The sequence below is a fragment of the Plutella xylostella genome, chromosome 4 (genome assembly GCF_932276165.1).
Source record: "Plutella xylostella chromosome 4, ilPluXylo3.1, whole genome shotgun sequence".
Classification (NCBI taxonomy): Eukaryota; Metazoa; Arthropoda; class Insecta; order Lepidoptera; family Plutellidae; genus Plutella; species Plutella xylostella.
Window position 1 is genome coordinate 11,479,476 of NC_063984.1, and position 24,895 is coordinate 11,504,370.

At 41.3% G+C, this 24,895-nt stretch overlaps 1 protein-coding gene across 1 annotated transcript; it reads right to left on the reverse strand.

Annotated features, from left to right (window-relative positions):
• Nucleotides 1-237: 237 nt before the first annotated feature.
• On the reverse strand, nucleotides 238-24,239 carry LOC105395970 (enhancer of mRNA-decapping protein 4). The gene is made up of 24 exons (XM_048630240.1): nucleotides 23,914-24,239; nucleotides 22,261-22,466; nucleotides 18,072-18,178; nucleotides 17,512-17,621; nucleotides 16,945-17,090; nucleotides 14,833-15,032; nucleotides 14,124-14,236; nucleotides 13,074-13,384; nucleotides 12,651-12,751; nucleotides 11,775-11,916; nucleotides 11,155-11,270; nucleotides 10,680-10,771; nucleotides 9,926-10,008; nucleotides 9,207-9,304; nucleotides 8,559-8,673; nucleotides 8,004-8,228; nucleotides 6,911-7,046; nucleotides 6,438-6,534; nucleotides 5,649-5,732; nucleotides 4,853-5,018; nucleotides 4,210-4,357; nucleotides 3,750-3,855; nucleotides 2,991-3,205; nucleotides 238-2,186 (listed from the first exon to the last, which is right to left on the reverse strand). The coding sequence occupies exons 1-24, from the start codon at nucleotides 23,961-23,963 to the stop codon at nucleotides 1,997-1,999; spliced, it is 3,357 nt and encodes a 1,118-aa protein (XP_048486197.1). The 5' UTR covers nucleotides 23,964-24,239; the 3' UTR covers nucleotides 238-1,996.
• Between the last annotated feature and the right edge of the window lie 656 nt (nucleotides 24,240-24,895).

Consider the following 24,895-nt stretch of genomic DNA (forward strand, 5'->3'; position numbering starts at 1 on the left):
TTTCAGCGACTACCTACATTGATTGATAAAAAGTGAGGTTTCGTTGTTTTCCGTATTATTAGAGGTAAACATGTAAGTACCCACAAAATTACGTGAAATCATCATAGCTCTTATTCATGATGAGGGTGCAAAGAACGTTACATAAAAATAAATAGTATTGCCGTAGTTACATGGAAAATTTGTCCATTTTCAATAAAATTTCTTAATTCAGTCAGGTATAAAAATGAAACTGCTATGTATAAATCAAATAAACTTTTATTTACAAGTTTCTTAGAACATTAACTTCTTGCGACCAGTTTTGTAAACAAACTTAAACTACAACTCTTATAATTTAGTCAAAAATAAAATAAAAAACACTGGAAAGTTACCATTAGGTACAGCACGACAAAATCATTAATGTAAGAATTTGTTACTTATATTTTTCACTAAGCAACAAAATATTCTCGTCGTACTGTACCAACTTATCTTAGTGCAAATACAAATTCTGCATAAAGGTCTCTCGAAAAACACTCCTAAATCATCAAACATATCCTCATACATTTATAATGTTTCTTTCTTACAAATGACTTGTCAATAATGAACGCACGTCTACAACGAACTAACATTGATTGGATGAAATCTCAACTAAAATTAACATAGAAAGCAGTCATTTACTTACTAACAATCCTATATTACGAATAAGCATACTATACAATCGTAGAAGATAGAGGCAATGTAATTTCCATGTATAATACTTCAAAGTCATCATAAATAGCTTACATTTTCATGTCAAGAAATCAAATCAACAAAACATGGCGCAACTTAAATACTTACCTATAGGTATAAATAGTGTTTACAGTAAGTGGAGATTCATAAACTCTGCCTAAACAACCCAGTACATTGAACATGGGCACAAGGCAAGGGTTCATGTTTTTTTTTCATCTCTCGTTCGGGATTGATGTTATATTCAATCATGTTGAAGAAAGTCTATAATGAATCAGATCATAATGATTTCTATCCCAAAATATACCTACCAATATGCTTGCAGCGATGTCAAATGTTTAAAATATACCCTACCTATGAAATAAGTGTAAATTTTATGTTATGAAAGTCCAGTAGGTATTCGAACGACGGAAAAAATACTTAGTAAAGTCGATTCTGAAGCAACAAAACTTAAATATAAAGCTATCACAACTTCTTAACTGATCTTATTTACGATGCATAAGTTTATGTTTTGAAAGCTCTAAATTTAAGTTAGGTAGGTCGGAATCGGTTCCATAAAACCAAAATTACATTATAACGAGATCGACAGAAGGTACAATAGCACCATAGTTCTGTTCTGCACTTTGTTTCTAGCTTAAGTAGTTTCACACGCCAGCACTAGGTACTAACATTTTGTAACTCGAATTTTGCCTAGTTTATGACTTTAAATTGTAATTATTGTTAGTGTAATGGTACCCGATTATAAAGCGCCTCGTCAACACAACATTTATTTTAAAACAGGTACAGGTCTTTTGTATTGACTCAACGATATGTGAGTGTTTGCATTTTATACTAGTTATACAGAGAGTTTTGCGAAAAGGGTATTGTAATCAAGAAGTAATTCTATAGGTGTTCTAATGCGGTGCAAGCACACTCTGATTATGATACCCTTTTAGCACAGCACGTTTAGTAGGCTTTAAGCAAACTAGACACAAACGACTTAGTAGTTTCATATCTTTACACATTAAATATTCATCAAAACTCGAAGCAAAGGGATATTGCTATCGTTTTTCGTGGCTTGTAAATTTATTCTGTGTCTATTTAATCAGGAAAGATAAACCATCCATTTACGAATAGTCTTCCTTACCATTATTAGCTACCAAAGAAGTGTAACAGCAACAAACAGCCAATGGAATCACCACAAAAAACTACCACACCCTAAACTCCCGCATTCACACACACTTCACTATCTTCACTCAGCACTAGTCACTCAGTATCTGTGTCCGGCGTCGCTGACGCACACACACAGCGTGCGTCACACGGTGCCCTTCACCAGCGACTCGGTGGCCATCAGCAGCATCTTGAACTGGCGCGTGAGCGGGTGTCCCGGGTTCGACGACAGGAACGTCATGATCTGCTTCTGCAGCTCGCGGATCACGATGGGAAGATGCTCGCGGGTGACGGGGTAGTTCGTGTCCAGGTTCATTATGGCTTCTTCGAGGTATCTGTGATGATAAGAACATTTATAGCAACAAATTGGATAATGTTAACCTTGACATTTTTCACGATTCGTATAATTGTTTTAAGAAAAAAATCCAATGTATGAAATAATATTCTTATTACCTACCTGCCTAATTGTTTGTTTTAGTTTGAAAGTATAAATATTTGTGTTCATACTGTGATCTCTGTACTTAGTACTTAGAAAAACCTTTTATATATTTTAGTTAACTTAAAAAATTGTTAATTTTATATAAATTTTTATTTTAAGTTGTCTTAGATAATGTACAAATGTTGTGTACACCTTTAATTGGCTTCTATAACGAAATTTTAATTTTAATATGTGTTTTAAAAATGTTAGTTGTATATAAGCTGCTGGTGTTCCAGTTTAAATAAATAAATAAATAAGAATAATTGTTTATCTGTGACCGATAAATATGAATTCTATTGTTGCAGATGCCCCTAAGGCGCGCGCCACAGTCGAGGTACTAATGTAACTGTGTGTTTGCAGGGCATGTGAGATTGAATGGTATAACATAATACACATTGGGGTAGCCGAGTTCTCGAGCGAAGATCACGAGAGGTGGTTGTATGTCCACATTGTGACCATCCTTGACAGAAGCGTAAGTATGTACAGAGTGAACGATTACGGGCTGATTAGTGGGGAAGTAAAGTGAATACTGCAAATTTCTCAACAACAAAAGTTACTTAGAATGACGATTTGTATCACCTCCACACAACACGACGTTTACTAACAGTTTTCATTGCTTTCTTACTATTTTGACCGCAGGCTGGTCTCATAGGACGCTCACCTGTGTTTAATCTGCGTGTCCGTATGCAGGTCGGCCGCCAGCTGCTGCACGAGCGACAGCAGCACGTGCTGGCGCAGCTGCGGCGTGGCGAGCGCCGGGTCCGCGCCGCGGCACGCCGCCGACACGACTGAGAGTTCCGAGGCAGAGAGCGCCAGTTGGAACGCGCCGTTGTAGTCGCCCGAGCGGAGTAAAGACTCGATCTGGGCTACTTGGATCTGGAATATGACATTTATTTATTGAATACTTCATTGCACAACAATATAATACCTATAAGGTGGACTAAAAGTATTTTTTATATACCAGCCAACCTGCCGGAGATTCAGAAAAACCAGTAGAAAGGGGGGGTTAATTAACAAAATTGTATCGATAGTAGTTGTTGTTTCGGCGGGCAGTCCTTAAGCTTAGACAGAGCCGGCAGCAATGAAAGCATTTGACAATGATTACCTACTTACCCAACAACTCTCTCAGCTCAAACTTGCTTGTGTGGGGTCCACCAACCCGCACTAGGCCAGCATGGTGGACTAGGGTTAAATACCCTTCCTTCATTGGAAGGAGACCCGTGCCCCAGCAGTGAGGACGTGATGGGTCGTGATGATAGATAGTACATGTATTTATGCTCATGAATGTGGTGTCCGCATGAAGTTTTTGCATGTATATTCATTAGGAACCACGTAACTTCACAAATTGGGGTACGTACGGAACCTGTGTGTATGATCCTATTAGTGCAACTTTATATAAATAACGAAATGTTTGTCAGACCTGTCGGTCCATGGCGTGCGAGGGCGCGGGCGAGTGCGCGCGCGACATCTCCGCGGCCACGGAGCGCGCCTGCTCGCGGAACCACCCCATCTCCTTCTCCAGCACCCTGTGGAGGTAGGGAGGAGGTTAGAAGAGAATAGAATATGTCCTCTATCATAATATACTTACAATATACACACAAAAAAGTAAAAAGAACAAAAATACCTATAAAACAAAAAAAAACACTGAATTTCCAGCTTATAAGCCCTTACCGGCGCTTGTCAGCTCTGTTGACCCCTACAGAAGACGAGTCTATTTAAAACTCGACATTTTGCTTGGTTTAAAGTCCGACATTTCACTTGGTCTGCTTTAACCTGTTTTTTTATTGTGTAGGACGGACCAGCATTATCAAGCGCCGGTAAGCGTTTATAAGTATCCAGCTTTGTTTAGTTATACGGCCTCACGCTACTATGGTACATACTCGTGAGCAGCGTCCCTCAGCAGCGGCGCGAGACGGGCCTGCTGCAGCAGCGCGGCGTGCTGCTCCAGCGCGGACAGCAGCGCGGTCGAGGCCGCCGCGCCGCCGCGCTCCGCTGCTGCTCGCGCTGCTGTTTCTGTGTGCGCTGCGACTGAGGATGAAAATGTTAATTTATATCACATTCCACGAGGAAAGACATCTGATAGAACCCTTATTATCGAATAAGGGTAGTTTTTTGTTTCTATCAGATGTATTTTCCCGTGGAATGGGATATAGAGCGTTAACGGAAAACTACGACGTCACGGTGCCGCGTGTTGACTTTTATGGGGTAGCAAAGCTATTGATTTTATGTCTGTGTCCGGGTGTCTGCGATCCGGAAATCTCTCAACTATAAAGCTGTGCCTGTGCCGGTTCTCTGCTATTACCATATAAATGAAATGCATTTCTGCGTATTCCCGCGGTGTGAAAAAAAACACCGAGAAATTATTTACTTGGACATGTGATGATCGTTGTGTATCATACTCAAGCATGGCTAACTATTAACGCCTTCACCTTTAGCTACTCATCGTATAAAATGAAGGAATTTATGATATCGGTTAAGTTGTTTTTGAGTATAAATAATAAGCAAGTAAAGTAAAACACTCACACTCCTTAGTCCCGTTCTGGAAGGCGAGGTTGATCTGCTTGAATATATTGGCGTGCGCCTTCTCCATCTGCGGCAGCAGGCTGGTCCCGAGCGCCTCCCTGAACGAGGAGCGCACCAGGTCCGCCAGCGCCGCCGCGATCGACCCGCTTAGACGCTCCATTATCGTCTGGAAGTGTAAGAAAGAAAGAAACATTTATTTGACACACTGAACAATAAAAACAGAAAAAAACAAGAAAAAGAATACTACAAAAAAATATTAAATAACAGAAATTAATACAATACAATAGAAACAAACAAGGTGCTGTCCAGAGCGTCAAAACGGCATCACAACGGCACAACGGCATAAGTGGATGGGAGAAGGGTGGGTTTAGTTTAAAAGAGATCATTCCCACTTTGTCGTCTGTCGGGAAGATGTTTTATCGTTTGTCGTAGAGGCAGAACATTTTGTATCTGTTCACACTATTCCGACACCATATCAGATAAAAAATCGACCCGACAGACGACATAGTGATAATAATATGTGGGGTCATCTCACACACGGCCGTCTGAGCCCAAACTGGGCAGAGCCTGTGATATGGGTATCGGACGGCTCATATATCTTCACAGATAGATACAAATCGTACTCGGGTACAAATATGTATCCAGGTCGGGAATCGAACCCGGGATCTTCGGCATAGCAGCTTTAGTCACTGACTGGCCAAGGCGAATGAATGGATATGCGGTTTGCTAGTTTGACAAGCTACAAACACGTATAGCTATTAATGAAGTTAACTGTACTTGAATCTGGACATCTCACCTTACTATTGACAAGTTTGTCAATATTCTCTCTCAACAGTTGGTCAGTGGCCGACAGCTTAGCCGCCAGCTCATTCTGTAGCGCCTGAAAGAAACAAAGGATTTTTTTCGTTGTAAAATGAATTTATTTGATTTTGATTTTTAAAATATCTTTATTGGCATAAAAAAGTTACATATGACATAAGATTATTCAACAAAACTTACGGCAACAACATGTAGGTAAAATGCTTATAAGGCTGAGACATTCGATGCCTATTAAAACTTTAAACTTATAATATAAAAGGGGTACTCGTACATGTATAGAAACTACTAATTTTAACTAACATAATTTGCTGATTTGGTAGGTACACAGTAGTACACACGTTTTGTTCAACACAACATGCGTTTGTAACATTATTAATTAATTAAAATGAATTAATTCTTGACGAAAGTATATATTCTAGGAGAAGAACGACGGCAAGAAACTTAAGAGCCATCTTTCAAATTATAGGACGTTATGTTATTTACAATGGTGTGTATTCTTAGGTAGGAGGATAGAAACAGGTTAGGATGACCAAGCACTATTATTTTTCAAATAATCATACGCTTGCACCTTGCACCTCAGCTACCAATAATCCTTTTAATTTTAACTTTCTCCTCCTTCCAAATGTTGCCAGGAAGAGACTGATATACTTAAACAAAATGGCCGCTTTTATGTACATTTAAGTTTTTAGGACTGAAATCATCAAACCTGTGATGGCTTTGTCTGTTTTGGTGCAAGTAAGGAGGCTTGTAATAGTAATAATCAAACCTGTGCCAGCGGCTCGAGGGCCCGCGCCGCGCCCGCGCCCGCCGCCGCCGCCGCGCGCGACCCCGCCGCCGACGACGCCCGAGAAATGCGGTCTAAGCTGCAATGGAATGGAATGGTTAGATTCATAGACAGATATAGGGGGTTGCAAAAGCTGATATATGTTTTAAAGTTCTGTAATTTGATTCAATTCATTAATTTGGTAATAAAATAGATTTTATACATAGAATGAGTTTAAAATGCGTTTTATTTGTGGTAATATATTGTCTGTTATTACACAATTTGGAATAAAATAGCCGCATAACTTTTGAACGGCTAAGGCAATTTTAATAAAATATGGCTTATAACCCTCGGGGTAACATGGTAACACCTATGAATGACCCTAAAACAACAAAACGAATTCCCTAAACAATCGAAATTGTTAAATCCCCTAAACACCAAAATTTTTTCAGTAGCGAGTAAAAAACGGTACTGACTGGTCAGTGAGCGCGGTCTCCACGGCTCTCGCTGCGGTGCTAGCATGGGCCGCCAGCGCCTCCTGCACGCGCTCGTGCTGCGGGTGCAGGTCGGCGCGAAGCGTGCGAAGCTCGCGGCTCTGCTGGCCCACCAGCTCTGTGGGAGTAGGTAGGATACATTATGTCATCATCATCATCATCATCAGCCTACGTCAACCCGCTGCAAGGTAGTTATGCCAAGTCCCACGGTCCTGTGCTACACAAATGCATTACATTATTTATCTGCATAGAATGCTATACTTAGTAAAATATAGCAAGAATCCTATGTCAAAGGGAAATCCAACTTTATTCACCTGGAATAAGAATCAGTCAATCAAACGTCAAAGGGCTCGGGCTATATTTGACGAAGTAAAAAGTTTAAAAAACTCTTCATTACATAATTTACATACACAGAAACAGATTCACATCTACTCGCTCCACGGTGTCCACGGCGTAATTCGTCGTATTACGCCACCCGTCATATTAGACCTGGTCCAGAAAGGGCGAATTCGAAGCGATTCTCTCGCGCGTATTACCCGCGACCATTGCGTTCACAAGGCGCGTACCAACACGCGAGCATGGGGAGGAATTCTCTCAATACGTGCCCTCGCTCTAGAGTTCGCGCGTCAACTGGACGCAACAAGGCGTCCCTAGTGTCTCGACTCGCGCGCAAAATTCAGTCGAGAGTCTGGCGTAGTGCACGCGATTTACGCGCGTATTTTGAATTCGCGCGATGCTTGTGGACGCGATGTATTGATGTCTAGTATCTTAACTACGCGTGTATGAATTCGCGCGAAACGATTCGCGGCGAATTCGCCCTTTCTGGACCAGGTCTAATATGACGGGTGGCGTAATACGACGAATTACGCCGTGGACACCGTGGAGCGAGTAGATGTGAATCTGTTTCTGTGTATGTAAATTATGTAATGAAGAGTTTTTTAAACTTTTTACTTCGTCAAATATAGCCCGAGCCCTTTGACGTTTGATTGACTGATTCTTATTCCTTCTGGACCAGGTCTTAGACACATGACACTAGCCACACTGAATCCTACAGAACACAGAGATCGCCACTCACCTGTAAGCGCATCAATCTTCCTGCTAAGCTCGTCCAGCTTGCGGTCGTCCACTCGCTCCACGATTCGCTCCGTTCGCTCCACTGTTCGCTCCACGGCTCGCTCCGTTCGCTCCACATTGTCCACGGCGTCGCTGGACGCGTGCCGCGCGGCCGACATGTTGGACGAGCGGTCGCGCTGGTTCGCCTCGTTGATTTGCTCTATTGAGATCTGCGGCCATTCGTTGCCTGTGGAGTTAAAAAGTTATCGTTAGTTGCCATTCTTTCATATCTTGCCGTCTATTCTGTGTTATTAGTTTATTACTAACATTTTTTCCGAAGCTTATTCGTGTGATGAAGAGCTGTGATAATTGTTTAGCTATAATATCTCTCTCTATGTATTTGTGTAGGTGTATGAGTTGTCTGATACCCATATCTCAACCTTTATCTAGTTTAGGGTCGGATAGCCGTATCTGAGATGGTATAGACAAAACTGAGCCATGGGTCAGACAACTAATAGACCTGCGAAGCTTCAACTTTAAGGTGTATGTAATCCATGCGGTGACACAAGTAACTCACTGGCACGCGAGCAGTCTAGCGGCGGCTGCTGCGGGCAGAAGGCGTCTCCGTTCTGCAGCGGAGCGGGTAAGTCGGGCTCGGCCGCGGGCTCCGGGGACTGGCTCGGCTCGTCCGTCTGTTGGATGAAAAATACATTTATTTATTGTGGACCGGAGCAGCACAGGAGCGGAAGAATTGGCGTACAAATAAGGAGTCCTATACCCAACAGGCGATAGAAGCCTGATGATGATAATGATGTACGAATGTAGGTTATTACAAGATATTACATTAAAGTGCAGAGCTACATCCTCCCTTTTAGAGGCGACATAAATGATGAAAGAAGAAAAATAAGAAAGAAACATTTATTTGACCAACAACAGCAACACAAAATACAGAAAATTGAAAAAAAACAACAACAAAATACACAAATACCTAATACAATACAAAACCAACAAAGGTTGCCGTCCAGAGCGTCAAAAAGGCATCAGCTCAACATGTGATGCGGGGATTACAGTCGTAAGCATGTATGTATCTAAGTTAAGAGTTATGGACAAAATGGCGTCACAACTTTGTGTGATCTTTCGTGAATCGCAGTGTAACATACCATGCCCATTGTCAAATTATCGTGACAATTTAGTGTCATCTTCCGTGACCCGCAGTGCAACATACCATGTCCTTGTAGTAATGCCGGTGGTCGCTGGCCATGATCTCCTGCACCTCGCGGCTGGGGCTGGAGCCCGTGGAGCGGGGTGGTGCTGGCGGGAACCCTGTAGAGGAATTAAAGATGGTAGAGTAGGGTTTTAGGTAGTGTAGAATAGGTACGGTGGGTAGGGTAGGGTAAGGTAGTAGGGAAGGGTACATTTAAGTTCTCTGGGCCAGCTAGTGTCAGGTAAAATGATAATATCTTTTTTGCACATTTCTACTGGTTTTCCTGTACCTCCTGTAGGTTGGCTGGTAGAATGCATTTTTTTTGGTGTAGTCGTCGCCGTCGTAGAAGACATCCTACGACGGCGACGACTAGCGGTGCAAGTTACTGCAGTCCACCTACTTGGAAGGCTGACTTGCACGATACCGAGTCGAGCTTTTGGCGTACGAGTAGAGAAATAATCGAGTCTTTAAATCTTGAACGCATGGAAATAGAAAAAAAGACGGAAGGAATCTCGCTAACTAAAAAGTGAGGCATCCAAAGTAAGTCGATTTCATTGGTGCTACAAGCCCGGCACACACACATTCACACTCAAAGTAAGTCAGTCCGCCGCCGCGCGCCAATCACGTCGCACCTACACACCCACACACTCTCATGTCGCCACCATTGCTGTGCCTCATTTTGTAGTTTGCGAGATTCCTTCCGTCTTTTTTTCTACTTCCATGCTTGTACGATATGATACCTGAGGTGGAGTTCCTGTGCGCGCCGGCCACGTCGGGCGTGGCGGACAGCGGCGGGTCCTCCTCGTCGCGCTTGCCCGGCGAGCTGCGGGGAATACTAACATGTTATACAGGGTGTTGGATAAGTGGTATACTAAGCCGAAAGTAATTCTGAACAACGCGGCTATGATATTCGAAAAATATATTTGTGGCAATCATAAATGATTGTTCATGACTTTTTTTGTAATATCGATTAGCATTTTTGCGAACTTCGAAAAGTCGTAGAGCAAAAGTTCCTTCCTCATAACGTCATCAACAGGGTGTTGCGAAATTAGTAAAGGTACCAAGCCGGAAGAGGGTGACTCCGTGCATAGACAACTTTTGTTGAAAACAATATTACAATGTTATTCACCAAGCATAATTATGGATCTGTCGATCAAATGTCGTAGGACTCGTGGGGCCAAAGAGACTCCATCTTTTCACAAGCCGTCGACTGAATTTGTACAAAGTACAGTCGTGCGGAAGACAGGCCAATACAAAAACCCAAAGTAGTGAATTGAACCATATGCGATAACTAACTATTAAATTATGCATAATGTTAAGTGTTAACTATTTTAAGACAGCTTTGTATGTTTTATGACATCATCCGTTCCCTCAAAATAATCCAGCACATAAAAAACGAAACGCCGGTTTCCATCTATCGGAAGATTTTGGAACTTTTAAACTGTCAGGGAAATTTCCCATTTGTATATTAGTCTATAGTGGTAGTCTTCTCACCTGAACGCATCGGGAGTCATGAGGTTGAGCGGCGGCGGCGGCGCGGCGGCGGGGGACTCGGGCCGCGTGCCGATCAGGCTGCCCGGCTGCGTCTGTTGCGAATACAAGTATTACATAGTAATAATTATGAGGGGACATAATGATACACGGCCATCCGACTCCAAGCAGAGACGGTAATATGGGTATTGGACGGCTTATATATCTACACAGATACATAGATAGCGTGAACGGTGATTCGACTCAAGTGGTAAGTGAATCTGACTGCTATGCCGAAGATCCCAGGTTCGATCTACGGCCGATGTTTGTTTGAAGACAGATATTTGTAATCGGCTCGACTAGGCTGTGGCTTTCTGATGGAAGTGAGAAATGTGAAATGGTAGTTTCAAAATTTCCTGTAAATTTTTAAGGACTTTGGGTATAATTCCTTTAGGACAGTACTATGGAAACTATTATTACGATTTATCTGATTATGTACCTGCGACCTCATGAGCAGGTTCTTGAGCTGCTGGCTCTGCTGCTGCAGGATGGAGGAGGCGATGGCGGCCGGCGCCGAGTCGCTCGCCTCGTCTCCTAGTTCCAGCTCGCCTAGACCTGTGGATGACAAGATAGTAATAATATTTTTTATTGGAATCAACAATTAAACACACAAAATGAAAACCCTGACTAGGTAACCCTGTTACCTTGAGAGCCTTCCCAGTCAATGAATATCATTATTGTAGTAGGTAAATAACAGAAACACAAAAGGTAGGAGAACATTAAGCAGTTAAAGATTGAAAATTAATGTGAAGAAACAGCTAGCACGTCGACAGCCCTTTTTATATTTCTGTCCGTGTTTTTGTGTACATTCAAAGAATATCTATCTTTTACTGAATGTACCATTTCCTTCCATGCGTAAGACACTGAGCATGAGCAGCAACTAGTACCTAGTGTTAACTCTAACGTGCGTGGGACGCCCTCCTGCCCGCTGGGCTGACGACCTTAGGCGGGTTGCCGGTGGTGGTTGGATGAGGAAGGCCGAGGACCGAGTGTTGTGGCGCTCCTTGGGAGATGCCTATGTCCAGCAGTGGATGATTATTTGTTGATGATGATACATACTGGGGGGCACTAGGGCGGGCGGCGCGGGCGCGGGCGGCGGGAACGACAGCTCGCCGTGTTGGAGGCCCTTCGGCTGCACGATGTAGAGCTGCACGCGCACGCGCCGCGCGCCCGCCGTGCACGCGCCCATCACGCCCTCCTCCTGCGAACAGAATAGGTATCATTTTATTGGACGTAAAATTTTACAATTATTTGTCCATTGTCATAATATTACTCTACCACCATTTCACAAAGGTCATTAAGGAGGAAAGAAATGGCGAAAGAAAGTCCTCGAGCATCTTTTCGGGAACAGAAGTGGTGGTTTTAACAGTTGAGTAAAGTACCATAGCGCCCTCCTCCTCGGAAGGAGAACTGGAGTGATAAAGATTGTGTCAACGCTTGTTCTGACAAATGTTTGTGTCTTTACAGTAATAGTAATAATCATTTATTTTCAAGCAACAAGAGGGCCATAGATAAAATACAAATTCAAAATTACATTATCAATATGTCTTATGGTATTTGTAGTTTACGTTTGCTTTGTAACCTGGATACATTATCTGCCAAATGTTTCACAATAGTTTCCACTAGAGGCGCCACTTTGTATGCGACAAAACATAACACCCAGTGACGGGCGAGTGACTCACTGGCGGCGTCGCTTGAGGAGCCGTGGTACGGATGACTCACCCAGTGACTCGCGGGGGACTCACCTCGGGCGGCTCGTAGTCGTCGGCGGGCGAGGCGGCGGCGCTGCCCCCGGTGCGGTGGTACGGGGGACTCACCCAGTGACTCGCGGGGGACTCACCTCGGGCGGCTCGTAGTCGTCGGCGGGCGAGGCGGCGGCGCTGCCCCCGGTGCGGTGGTACGTGGGACTCACCCAGTGACTCGCGGGGGACTCACCTCGGGCGGCTCGTAGTCGTCGGCGGGCGAGGCGGCGGCGCTGCCCCCGGTGCGGTGGTACGGGTCGTCGCAGCTCGACTCGCACGGACCCGGGTGCTCGCCTGAGGGGTTAATATAATTGAAATATGATATGAAAACCGAAGGTTCCGGGTTAGGTTCCTGGGACAGATATTTGTGCTCGCGCCTTTGTAACTATATATAGTATATTTTATCAAAATTCATGTAGCCGTTCAAAAGTTATGAGACTCTTAATGCCAGTTTCAATAACTCTATCTACCGATGACTGGTAGTTACTTTATAAAAAAAAAAAAAATTACTTTATAATATCCATATAATCCTAATCTGACAAAAAGAGTTATTGAAACTGGCAGTTAGTGAATATAGTGAATGTCGGTTCGTTTATAATAATCAAACCACACTAACCAGCATCAACAATGCAGAAACTCAGCACGGGATACGGCAACAGAAACTCCGATATGCTCTTGCAATACGCCGTGGTATCATCAGAGTCACGGGCCATGTGCAGAATAAACAAACTCTTATTCTTAGAGTCGGAGAGTATCAAGTAGCTAGCGCTGGTGTCGAGCATAGCTTTCAGGCCCAGAGTGGAGGGTTCCGTGGGCAGGCCGGCGGTGAAGGTTATGGTTTGCAGGCAGGACCAAGACTTGCAAGACCAGATCTTGAGGGTTGTGTTGTTTTCCGCACCGGTGACGGCGAATTTCCAGAATTGGACGCTGGAATTAGAATAGAATATTAATTATGACATCAAAGAATAGCACAGTACATATTTAATACAAAAGTGACAAAGATAGCTAGGTAATTACTTATGCACAAGAACAAACCAACATTACAATAATGACCTACCTACACATTTACACAGGATGATGAATTGAAGTGAATTGAATTAATTGAAATTTGAATATGCATTATATTTTTGGCGGGAATCGAACAGTTTTTTACGGGAATTCCACGATAAAAAGTGTCCGTATGTTACTTAGAGTCACCATCTTCAGCCTATGTCAACCCACTCCAGGCTTAGTATGTAGACTAAGACCTAGACTTAGTATGTAGACTTAGACTATTAAATTAAATTTAGAATAGAATAGAATAGAATAGAATACTACTTTATTGACTAAAAATAACACAAATAACAATTTATACAGTGGAGTTAAAGCAATAGGCGGCCTTATCGCTAAAAGCGATCTCTTCCAGGCAACCTTTGGGTGGAGGAATGACTTAAAGAATAAGGTGGGAAGGTGTACAAATATAGTAGTAAACATTCACAATTTTTATAATAAATACTTAAATACATACATACAAGATATACAAAAAGGCAGAGGAAATAGTTATCTACATTTATATTATTACATAATAGTTATCTACATTTATTTATTTAAGACATATCTTAGAAAAAGTGAACCGTTTTGTTTCTGATAAAATTAATAAATACAGTAGACAAAAGCCGTGACTCACTCGGAGTTGTAGTTCTTGTGGTTGTCGAGGAAGAACAGGCAGCTGAGCGGCTTGCCGCCGTGCGGCAGCCACTTGTGCAGGCAGCGCGGCGTCGTCGCGTTCGACATGTACACCTGTGGGATAGCAAATTAAGTTTTATTCATTTTACAGTACATAATTTTAGTATATAGTCATCAAGGGTTCTAGAAGGGGTCATCCTGAACAAATGTTTTTTGTTGTTGTAATAAAGGCTTTTTTTTCTTTTGAAGTTATTACAGCTAGCTTCAATGATCGTAACTGACCACTTCCACAGCACAAGCTTGTTTATGTTGAGGTCCACCAACCCGCACTAGGCCAGCGTAGTTGACTAGACCTAAACCTTTCCCTGGAAGGAAACCCGTTTCCCAGCAGTCGGGAAGTGATCGGTTGTGATGACTTTTACTTTTACTCTCACCTGAAAGAACATGACATATCCGTCAGCCGCAGCAGTCGCCAGCGCAGTGCCATCTGGTGAGAAGGCCGCGTCCACTATCGGGGCCGTGTGTTCACTGGCTGTTAACACGCCCGGGCTGGCCAGTAGTGTGTAAGTATGAACTGAGGGCGTCTCTGGCTATACTGAACTCTACACACCACAAAGGCTAACCCGGAAGAACATGACGTATCACGATCTCAAGCGCACAGCTATCGATCTCATTTTAACCCTACGGTCCACAACATAAAGCCCACTCACCTGAAAGAACATGACGTATCCATCAGCCGCAGCGGTCGCCAGCGCAGTTCCGTCTGGCGAGAAGGCCGCGTCCACTATCGGCGCCGTGTGTTCACTGGCTGTCAGCACGCCCGGGCCGGCCAGTAGTGTGCTGGCGGCGACCGCCTTCTCGCCAGCGGATTCGAGCTGCGAGATGATTTGGCGGAGGTTCCACATGCGAGCTGGAAGAGAGAGGGTTTTATAGTTGGGACATCTTGATAAGTCGTTTCTGTTAAATCAGGTTTACGTTTATATAGAAATAAAAAGAGCGTAAAGGATCACTATTATCAAACCTTAGGTTGGTAAATTATAATTATTTAAGTATATGTATGTATTACGACATAATAAAGACGACCGAATGGCGTAGTGGTTAGTGACCTGACTACTGAGCCGATGGTCCCGGGTTCGATTCCCGGCTGGGGCAGATATTTGTTTAAAGACAGATATTTGTACTCGGGTCTTGGGTGTTGATATTTATATTTAGTATCTATCTATCTATGTATTTGTGTAGATATATCAGCTGTCCGACACCCATAACACAGGTTCTGCCTAGCTTGGGGTCGGATGGCCGTGTGTGAGATGTCCCCACATATTTTTATATTTTTATTTTATATTAATATAGCCGGTATATATTAAGTATATTTTGTCTCTTAGGTATATGTGTATATTAATATTATTATTTAAGTAGGTTGAATAGGTAGGATAATTCTAGTGTATAGGTATATATTTTGGACATGTTTAGTTATTGTTTAATGTAGGTAGTTACTTACAGTTCCCCAGATAATGCACATAGAAATCTTCGTCATTGTTCGGCAACGGTCGTATTCCCGAGCGTTAGAAAACTATTATGTATTTAGAGTGGTTAAGTGCATTTTCTTCATGAAAGTTTAGTAGAATTATGTAATTGGTGCTAAAAGAGATAATTGATTTATCAGTAACGAAATTTGATTCGATAATTCATAATATTCCATAATATTAAAATTTACTTCGAAAATGTTACAGTAGGTAGGTACTTTTCAAGTGTCTTACTGAAGCTGATGTAAAGATGGATGAAAGAAGGTTTGAATAACACAAGGTTTATATTATAAGGAGAAATGGATTTCAAACACAGGTTTACATTAAAAATTTTAAATCTCAGTTCAAAGGATTTACAGCACTGATTATTTCACATTAATAAAAATGTTTACATTAAAATCTCAGTTCAAAAGTATTTACAGCGCTGATCATTCACAATAATATTACAATTACAAACTTGGTCTTTTGGGTGTGGCTTTATTGGCTAAGTGAAGTCTATCAATGTGACGTATATTTTATTCTTAAATGTGCCTCGTAATATGGCGTCGTCAAAAATAATTATTGTTGAAATTAAATTCACATTTGAAAAAAATAACAAGAACGATGTGTAATTGCAGCTCTTTATAATTCCACAAAAGTAATATTGATCTTGACCTTGAGACCTTTGACTGATCGGTGACAGCCACCGACCGCCCAAATTGTTTTCGATTATGTGTCACATGATATTGACTACTATTTCTTTCGAACAAGAATCAAAATGCAAGTGCTTTGTTTAAGGCTCGACGATTCAATGATTCGGGTGTTTCCGGGAATACGACAGTTTGCGAAGATTTGCATGCGCATTATTAATATGGGAGAACTGTACTTATATGTCTGCATTTAAGTACTTACTGTTTTATTATTGTATAAAAGAGTTTCGTAAATTTTGCCTTATTTCTCCACCAACCAAGGGTTGGCTGGAAGAAATTGCTTTTTGGCATAATTTGTATTTTGTCTGTGTTTTTTTTAAGTATGCAATAAAGTGTCTATAAATAAATAAATAAATCTACGGCTACTTACGTACGTAGAGAGTTTCCGTGCTTCGTGGTCGTGGGTCCCGGTTGCTGTTCCGGCAACAGAGCTAGTCAGTGGCCTTCGGAAACATGAGTGAGCGCGATGCATAACTCATGTCACGTCTTAAATGCGCCCGGTATAAATAAATAATTATTTGTCCATTGCCATAATTTTACTCTACCATTTCACAAAGGCCCCGACATTAACGAGGAAAGATTCTGATGACGAATGCCGAGGGTAACTGACCGGTGCTCCCGTGCGTGGTGAGCAGCAGGCGCGCCACGTCGTCGTCGGGCGCGTCGTCCTCGTCCGGGATGTACGGGCACCACACCACGCGGTGGTGCGCGCACGTCAGCCCCGTGTCCTCGCGGATCTCGGCGAGAAGGCTGCATCTGTGCGGGGAGAGGTTTGTAGTAGTTTTACATTGGAATGTAATCTATTATTTCGGCTACAGCAGTAGTGTGAGCCGGGTATGCATTCAACATGTGACGCTAATCATGTTCGGCAACGTAGCAAAACAACGCGCATCGTTGCCAGAGCCGGCGGAACACGATGTCAAGTACGTGAAATTTCCAGCGACAGCGATAGTAAACATTTCTTTTGTTTGATTGTTGTAAAATATGTTATATATAATAACATTACTCAATATTGCATGTTGGTATGCCATGGAAGCTCAGATTGTATTTATTTGCTTTCCCTCGTAGAAGCCTACATAAGTCGACACGACGTATTTCGTCTTATAATGATGTGGCCGCTAAATGACTCAATATCTTCTTCATCTCCAGCACAACTCGATACAATGTAAACACGCACCTAAGTCCGCTGTCAGTGAGTTCAATGTCGTGCACGTAGAAGTTGCCCTGCTCGTCGATGCACGCCAGCAGGATCTGGTGCTCGATGTGCGCGAACGACACGTCGTGCACCTGGAATGCATGCGATACAGGTATAAGATGAGAAAATCCTACTGACTCTACTGGATATAATAATTAAAAATAGCATTACTAAAATTATGGATCCCTATTGTAAACATGTCGCGATGCGTTTTCGTCATGAGAGTGAAATCTCATTTTCAGATGTTTGAAGTGCTCGACGAAAACGCATCGCGCCATCGTACGATAAGGCCCAGACACAACACTGCGTTGCTGCGTTGCGGCGTCGCGTCGTAGAAAATGTCTCCTTCGCACTCTCAAGTGTTCAATGGGAGAGAGCGCGAGAGTGGCACGACGCGAAGTACAACGCAGTATTGTGACCCACCAATAGGACGCCACCTTTGGACGACGCCTTTTGACTAATTCATTGTAAATAGAAAGTCAGCCCCAAATCGCCATTTTGACGGGATCGCAAAGTGGAATTCCTTGGAATCTGTTGCTCACCTCTCCCTTCATGCCCTTGACGAGCGCGCGGCGGTCGACGCCGGGCTCCCCGTTGTACACCACGCGCACCATGCCGCTCCAGTTGCCCGGCGTCACTGTGTTGGGGGCTGGCGGGGGAAGGGAGACAAAATTATTATTCATAATACTAATGATGTTTTATAATGTTATTCATAATACTAATGATGTTATTATAGTTGGCGATTTTAATTTAAGTTTTATTAACTGGAGTCCAAGCCTAGATTCTCATCATATGGTATTATTAAATAATTATATGCCATTGAGACCACTGGGGTTTGGGGGGAACAGGGGAGGCAGTTCGTCAGGGAGATTGGGCGACGCTTGAGGAGCCGCGGTTTTGACTACCGCTCTGGGGCGTACCTGGCACAGAGGATCTCCCTTGCCGTGCAGCGCGGCAACGCAGCTAGCGTTATGGGGACTTTTGGGTCGGGTGCGTCCTGGGGTGGTTTATTTAGCTAAGTAAGTTGTGTTTTGTTTGTTTGTTTTATTTTTTTTTTCCTGCGTATATTCCATAATGTTACATTATAGCAATAACTTAGGTTACGCTTTAGTTGATTTTATTAATGCTAATGACTTACACCAAATAAATACCACTCACAATAGTGATGATAAAATATTAGATCTCATTCTTAGTAATATAAGTACTCTAGAAAACTCAGTTCCACTGGAAAATTTAAGCAAATTAGATAAACTACATCCTGGTTTGTTACTGAACTTTCCACTTACTAGTCTTCAATATTTAAAATCTAATGAACGCCCCTCACTCAACTACTATAAGGCCGACTTTGATAGTATTAATTTAGAACCCTACCGACTGGCATTCCGAATTCTCTAACTGTGATAATGTAGATTCTATGGTTTGTATACTTAAGGATAAATTAATCTCTGCTATTGATAAATTTGTACCCAAACGAACTAGAAAAATGTCAAGATATCCTCCATGGTTCACCAAACAACTAATATGTCTCCTAACTGAACAAAACAAGTTAAGAAACAAATACAAAAAGTTTAAAAACCCTAGAGACAAATTTGAATATGAAGCATGCGTAGCCGATGTCATTAACTCTTAGATAAATGCTACTCTGACTATAAGTGTAGACTGGAGAATGAAATGCATTCTAATCCCAAAGCTTTTAGGCGTTATGTGAAGGACAAACGTAAAGGAGCTTCGACTATACCTACAGTGATGCATCTCAATAACCTAATTGGTAACAACACAACAGACATATCTAATCTTTTTGCTACTCATTTTTCTAATATCTATAACAAAAAAACTTCCTCTTCAGCCAGAACTAATGACAGTAACTCCACTACCCCTATAACTACCAATATTAACTACGGAATAACTGAAAGAGTAATAATTAAATGTATTAATAAACTAAATGCATCTCAATCAGCAGGTCCGGACGGCATTCATCCGTTACTTGTAAAACGGTGCGTCACAGCCTTAGCCCTCCCATTGTGCATTATATTTAATAAATCTTTACAAGATGGTCATTTTCCTACAGAGTGGAAAAGAGCTAGAATTACCCCGATACATAAAAAAGGTGACATCACCTTAGTGAAAAACTACAGACCTATTTCTATCCTGTCCTGTTTTGCTAAACTATTTGAAGCTATCGTTTGTCCAATTCTTACAAAAAATTTAGATCATGCGTTAAGTAAATCACAACTTGGATTTAGGAAGGGTCGCTCAGTCGAAACAAATCTGGTTAGTTATATTAGTGAATTGTCCCATACAGTCGACGCAGGTCTGCAAGTCGACGCAATTTATATCGACTTTACCAGTGCATTTGACAAAGTTTGTCACACCCTTCTCCTCAAAAAACTTGAAATAATCGGCATAAATGTTTCATTAATAAAGTGGCTAACTTCATACTTAGAAAAAAGGGAACAAGTTGTCTCAATCAATGGTTTTCAATCTAAATTCTTCTATGCTGAGTCCGGTGTGCCTCAAGGTTCTCATTTAGGTCCAATTCTTTTCCTTGCTTTTATAAATGATCTGACCCATCACATTCAATATAATAAATACTCAATGTTTGCCGATGATTTAAAAATTTACCGTACCATAACTTCTACCGACGACAACTGTCTTCTTCAAGACGATCTTAATAATATTTTGAAATGGTGTGATATTAATTGCATGTTGATCAACACTCAAAAATGTTTTCATATTAAGTTTACACGTAAAAAAGTTCCACATTCCTTTGATTACCTTCTCGACAGTAATGCAGTGACGGAGGTCAGTGAGATTCGTGACCTGGGAATAATAATTGACTCGAAATTACAATTTTCCTCTCATATAGATTATATTATTAAAAAAGCAGCGCAAATGTTAGGATTTATAAAACGCCAAAGTAAAGGCTTTAGAGCTGACACTAAGATTATCCTGTACCATTCCCTAGTTCGTAGTCATCTCGAATTTGCTTCCTCTGCATGGAGTCCTTCTTATGCAGCCAACTCACATCGTATCGAATCTATACAGAGAGCCTTTACCCGTCATCTTGCTTTTATTTCCTCTAATGTGTCTCATAAATCTCTGTATGATCACCGCTTAACTTTTTTTAACATGAAAGCATTACGCAATAGACGAGAGACCCTATTCTATTCTATTCTATTCTCCGTGGGGGTGTAAGTACCTGCACCTGGCTCTCTCGAGTGGAACCTTTGTGCATATCCCCAAGGTCTAAACTGCCTTCCTAAGCTTGGACCATTTCCCACCACCATGGTCCACTGCGGGTTGGTGGGTTCACATATCTAGACGTGCTAAATCTAGATATGCAGGTTTCCTCACGATGTTTTCCTTCACCGTAAGAGCGATGGTATACATTGTACTTAAGTTAAAAGAACTCATTGGTACATGTCAGCGCCGGGATTCGAACCCGCATCTCTTGATTGAGAAGCGGGCGCTTACCCGACTGAGCTACCACCGCTCCAAAAAAACGACGAGAGACCCATGACCTTTTATTTCTTTATAAAATTTTTAATAATCTTATAGACTGTCCTGATCTACTTGAGAGTATTTCCTTCCCGATTCCTTTCAAATATCCGAGGTATCCAATTAAAAAACTAATATGTGGACCTAAACCCCGTACAAATTTAGGCTCACATTCACCAGTAAATAGGCTATGTGATCTCCATAACATTTATAGCAACAAATTGGATAATGTTAACCTTGACATTTTTCACGATTCGTATAATTGTTTTATGAAAAAAATCCAATGTATGAAATAATATTCTTATTACTTACCTGCCTAATTGTTTGTTTTAGTTTGAAAGTATAAATATTTGTGTTCATACTGTGATCTCTGTACTTAGTACTTAGAAAAACCTTTTATATAGTTAAGTTAAAAAATTGTTAATTTTATATAAATTTTTATTTTAAGTTGTCTTAGATAATTTACGAATGTTGTGTACACCTTTAATTGGCTTCTATAACGAAATTTTAATTTTAATATGTGTTTTAAAAATGTTAGTTGTATAAGCTGCTGGTGTTCCAGTTTAAATAAATAAAATAAAAATAAAATAAAATTATTATTAGGATTTGGAGGTAGCCAGTACTGAAGGGCTAACTCAAAGTGGGCTTATTTAATTGTTCTCTATCACACTCGCTCGTGAGACTGAGGATGCAAAACTTTTGTCATGTCTTAATTGCGCCCTGTGCTACCGTGCTCCTTGAGTCTACCTACATACATCCAGCAGAAAACGATTTTTGGATAATGATGATGGTGGCATCCCAACTGCCCCAGTTTACATATTATTATGAAAGAGGACTTGTAGAAAGCTTCTAATCAAATGAGCCAGTACAGGAACTGTGCCCCCTCTTACAATAGGGAAATATTTGAATGGTAATTCAGTTTATTTAGGGAGTTAATTATTTAAGTGATTATGATTTAATAGTTCGAACATTCCCACATAAATATCCACATTCTCTTAACATAAGCCTCCCATGCTACTGGAGACTATTTACAAATAACATACACAGCAATGAAATCTCACCATTAGAAGGAAAACATCATGAAGGAATCTGCATATTTAGATATGTGAACTAACCAATCCGCAGTAGACCAGCGTGATGGGAAATAATCTAAGCTTAGGTATACAGTTAAGACCTTGGGGATATTCACAAAGGTTCTAGCTAGAGAGAATAGAACAGAATCTCACAACTCACCCTTAATAGAATAAGCCAAGTAGTTCCCGGTCATGTGCATGGCGAGCAGGCGGCCGGAGTAGAACTTGCACTCCCAGTTGTAGTCCACCAGGCTCTTGAGCTTCACCTTGGAGCTGCCGTGTGTGGGGCTGCTGGGCGTGGTGTTCACCAGCACCTCCGAGGATAGCACCTCCACGCTGCACACGCCCTCGCCCTCCGTGAAGGATCTGGAATGTTTGAAATAGTTTTGAGTATTGCAACCTATATAGCTATTTAACCTTTTGCATCCCCTATTTGCGAATTTTAAATTCACGGAATTCAACCCCTTAATTTAGCAAGTTCAGTCATTCACGAATTAAATTATTATAATTAACAGATTTAACTGTCATACAGTTAAAAAAGAAACGAAGCCAAAATCTCTCAACAGAACTGCTCTGCTATCATATAAAAAAAACTAGATATTCCTCACAATGTTTTTCTTCACTGTAAGGGTCAATTCAGACGTACCACAACCACACCACAGCCACAACCACAACCACACCACAACCACAACCACACCACAACCACGCTGTGTGGTCGGGCGTATATTTTGTATTGAAAATGAATAATCCAATTCACAGGTGCCACATTTTGCCGTTGTCATCGACCACCTGTGTAATACGACCACATCGCAACCACATCGCGTCGGCAACGCCGCCACGCGGCGGTGGCACTGCGGCCACCTACTCTACCTGTTAACTGCATACGACCACGTGGTTACCACATCGCAACAACAACACAACCACATCGACATTTTATCGCTGCCACAACGCAACTGCAAAAAGTAACTGTCACACTATTCACACATAACCACAGCTTGACCACATTATGTCGCTGTGATGTGGTGTGGTTGTGGTACTATGAATTGACGCTAAGAGTGATGGTATAAAGAACTCATTGGTACTTGGCACTACTATTGTCAGCGCCGGGAGTTGAGCCCACATCTCTGGCGTGAGAAGCAGGCACTTAGCTAACAACACTCTATATCAGTGCAGTATATGAAAGAACTGGCTTGTGACAGACTGAGGTGGCAAAAAGAGCTAAGATTCAGACACAGAGTTCATGACACAGGACCTGGCAGGCTATCATCTAATTTCATTTCAGCAATCAAAGTTTGACAGACTTATGTATATTGAAACTTGACTGTATCTGAAATATGACTATATTCTTAACACCATAATAATATTGAGTATTCAGTGACACCCACTCACATTACATTACATTGCTGGTGATACTTTAATGCCAAAATGTCTGCCAAGGAGGATGTAGGTCCATAAAATCTTATCAGACCTAGTGTCAGCAAATTAGGTATATCACATTAGATGTAGAGTTTCACTATAAATCTACTTCTTGTAGTTAATTATTAATTTAGATATAGTAATGACCGCTTATAATGCATGTGATCACTGTGAAACTAGTGTATCTGTTAGTATTAAGAAACCAAAGCTGTCTCAACAGCAATGGCCTAGCTACAGCAATATTAGGTTATTCCCAAAATTCTCGGAGAAGTCTGCAAGTCTAAGATAGGTTTACGGAGATATAATAGTGATAATGATCTGACGATTACACTAAAAGAGGCAATTTCAGTGGTGAAAAAGCATTAAAACAAATTTTAGAATGGAAAGTTACACTTACATAGTTTGGGCACTGTCCGATAGCTTCGGAAGCATGTTGACTGGTTGCATTTCTATTTTAATCTTCAAGATTCCTCATTAATTTCAATAAATATATTGCAAATCACAACTGAAACGTATTTATTGCAAAAAATATGCAAAATTCACAAACGAAACGATCAGCGGAAGCCGACCGACATGAAAATGCGTTTAGTTTTAGTTTTCGTGACTTTTATCGTTCACTTGGCAATCCACAAGGAATCCAGGATTACAGCTGTAATAACGACTGATTAATTTAAAAAATCGTTATTTATCGAAATAAAATAAGGTTAAAAAACCTCGCACAGTGCACAATTTTTGATTTTGATAAGATTATTTTAAACACTATAAAAAAATTACTGATAAACATGATAAAATAAAACGCAAGCGTTGATTGGTTAAGTCCGTTTTCAATGTGCAAATTTAATGAAATAATAATATTTTTTTTTTAATCTATTGATTTATTTAAAACAATGAGCCGTTTTCCTTGACAGCTGTCAGTTGAGCTTTTGGGTAAGAGGATAGATGGCGTGAAAACGCAATGTATCAACTGTCAAAAATTACATAGAGAGCAAAGAGTACTAAACTCAGAATAAGAACTCAAACTCAAACTATCTCAAAAGAGTCACTATCTCAAGTGCACTAACTCTACAGTATCAAGGGAGGAGGAGCAGATAGCTCAACTACAACTCAATTAATACAGGAGAAACACAAGGAAACTGAGAAAACTTGAAAAGAACGGCTGTACGCACAATCGCACTGAACGCTGAAGCAACAGTGACATCGACATCATAGAGAAAATAATACTACAATTCTACCTACCTACGTCACTTTCACATTTCGTTAGCCTCACAGAATAACATATTGTGATCTGAGTGTGTTCTGAGGGTTTGAAAGTTGGTACAACCCCAGACAACGCCATCTATTTCTCCAAAAAGGAACTTTTTTTTTTTTAACAAACGCCT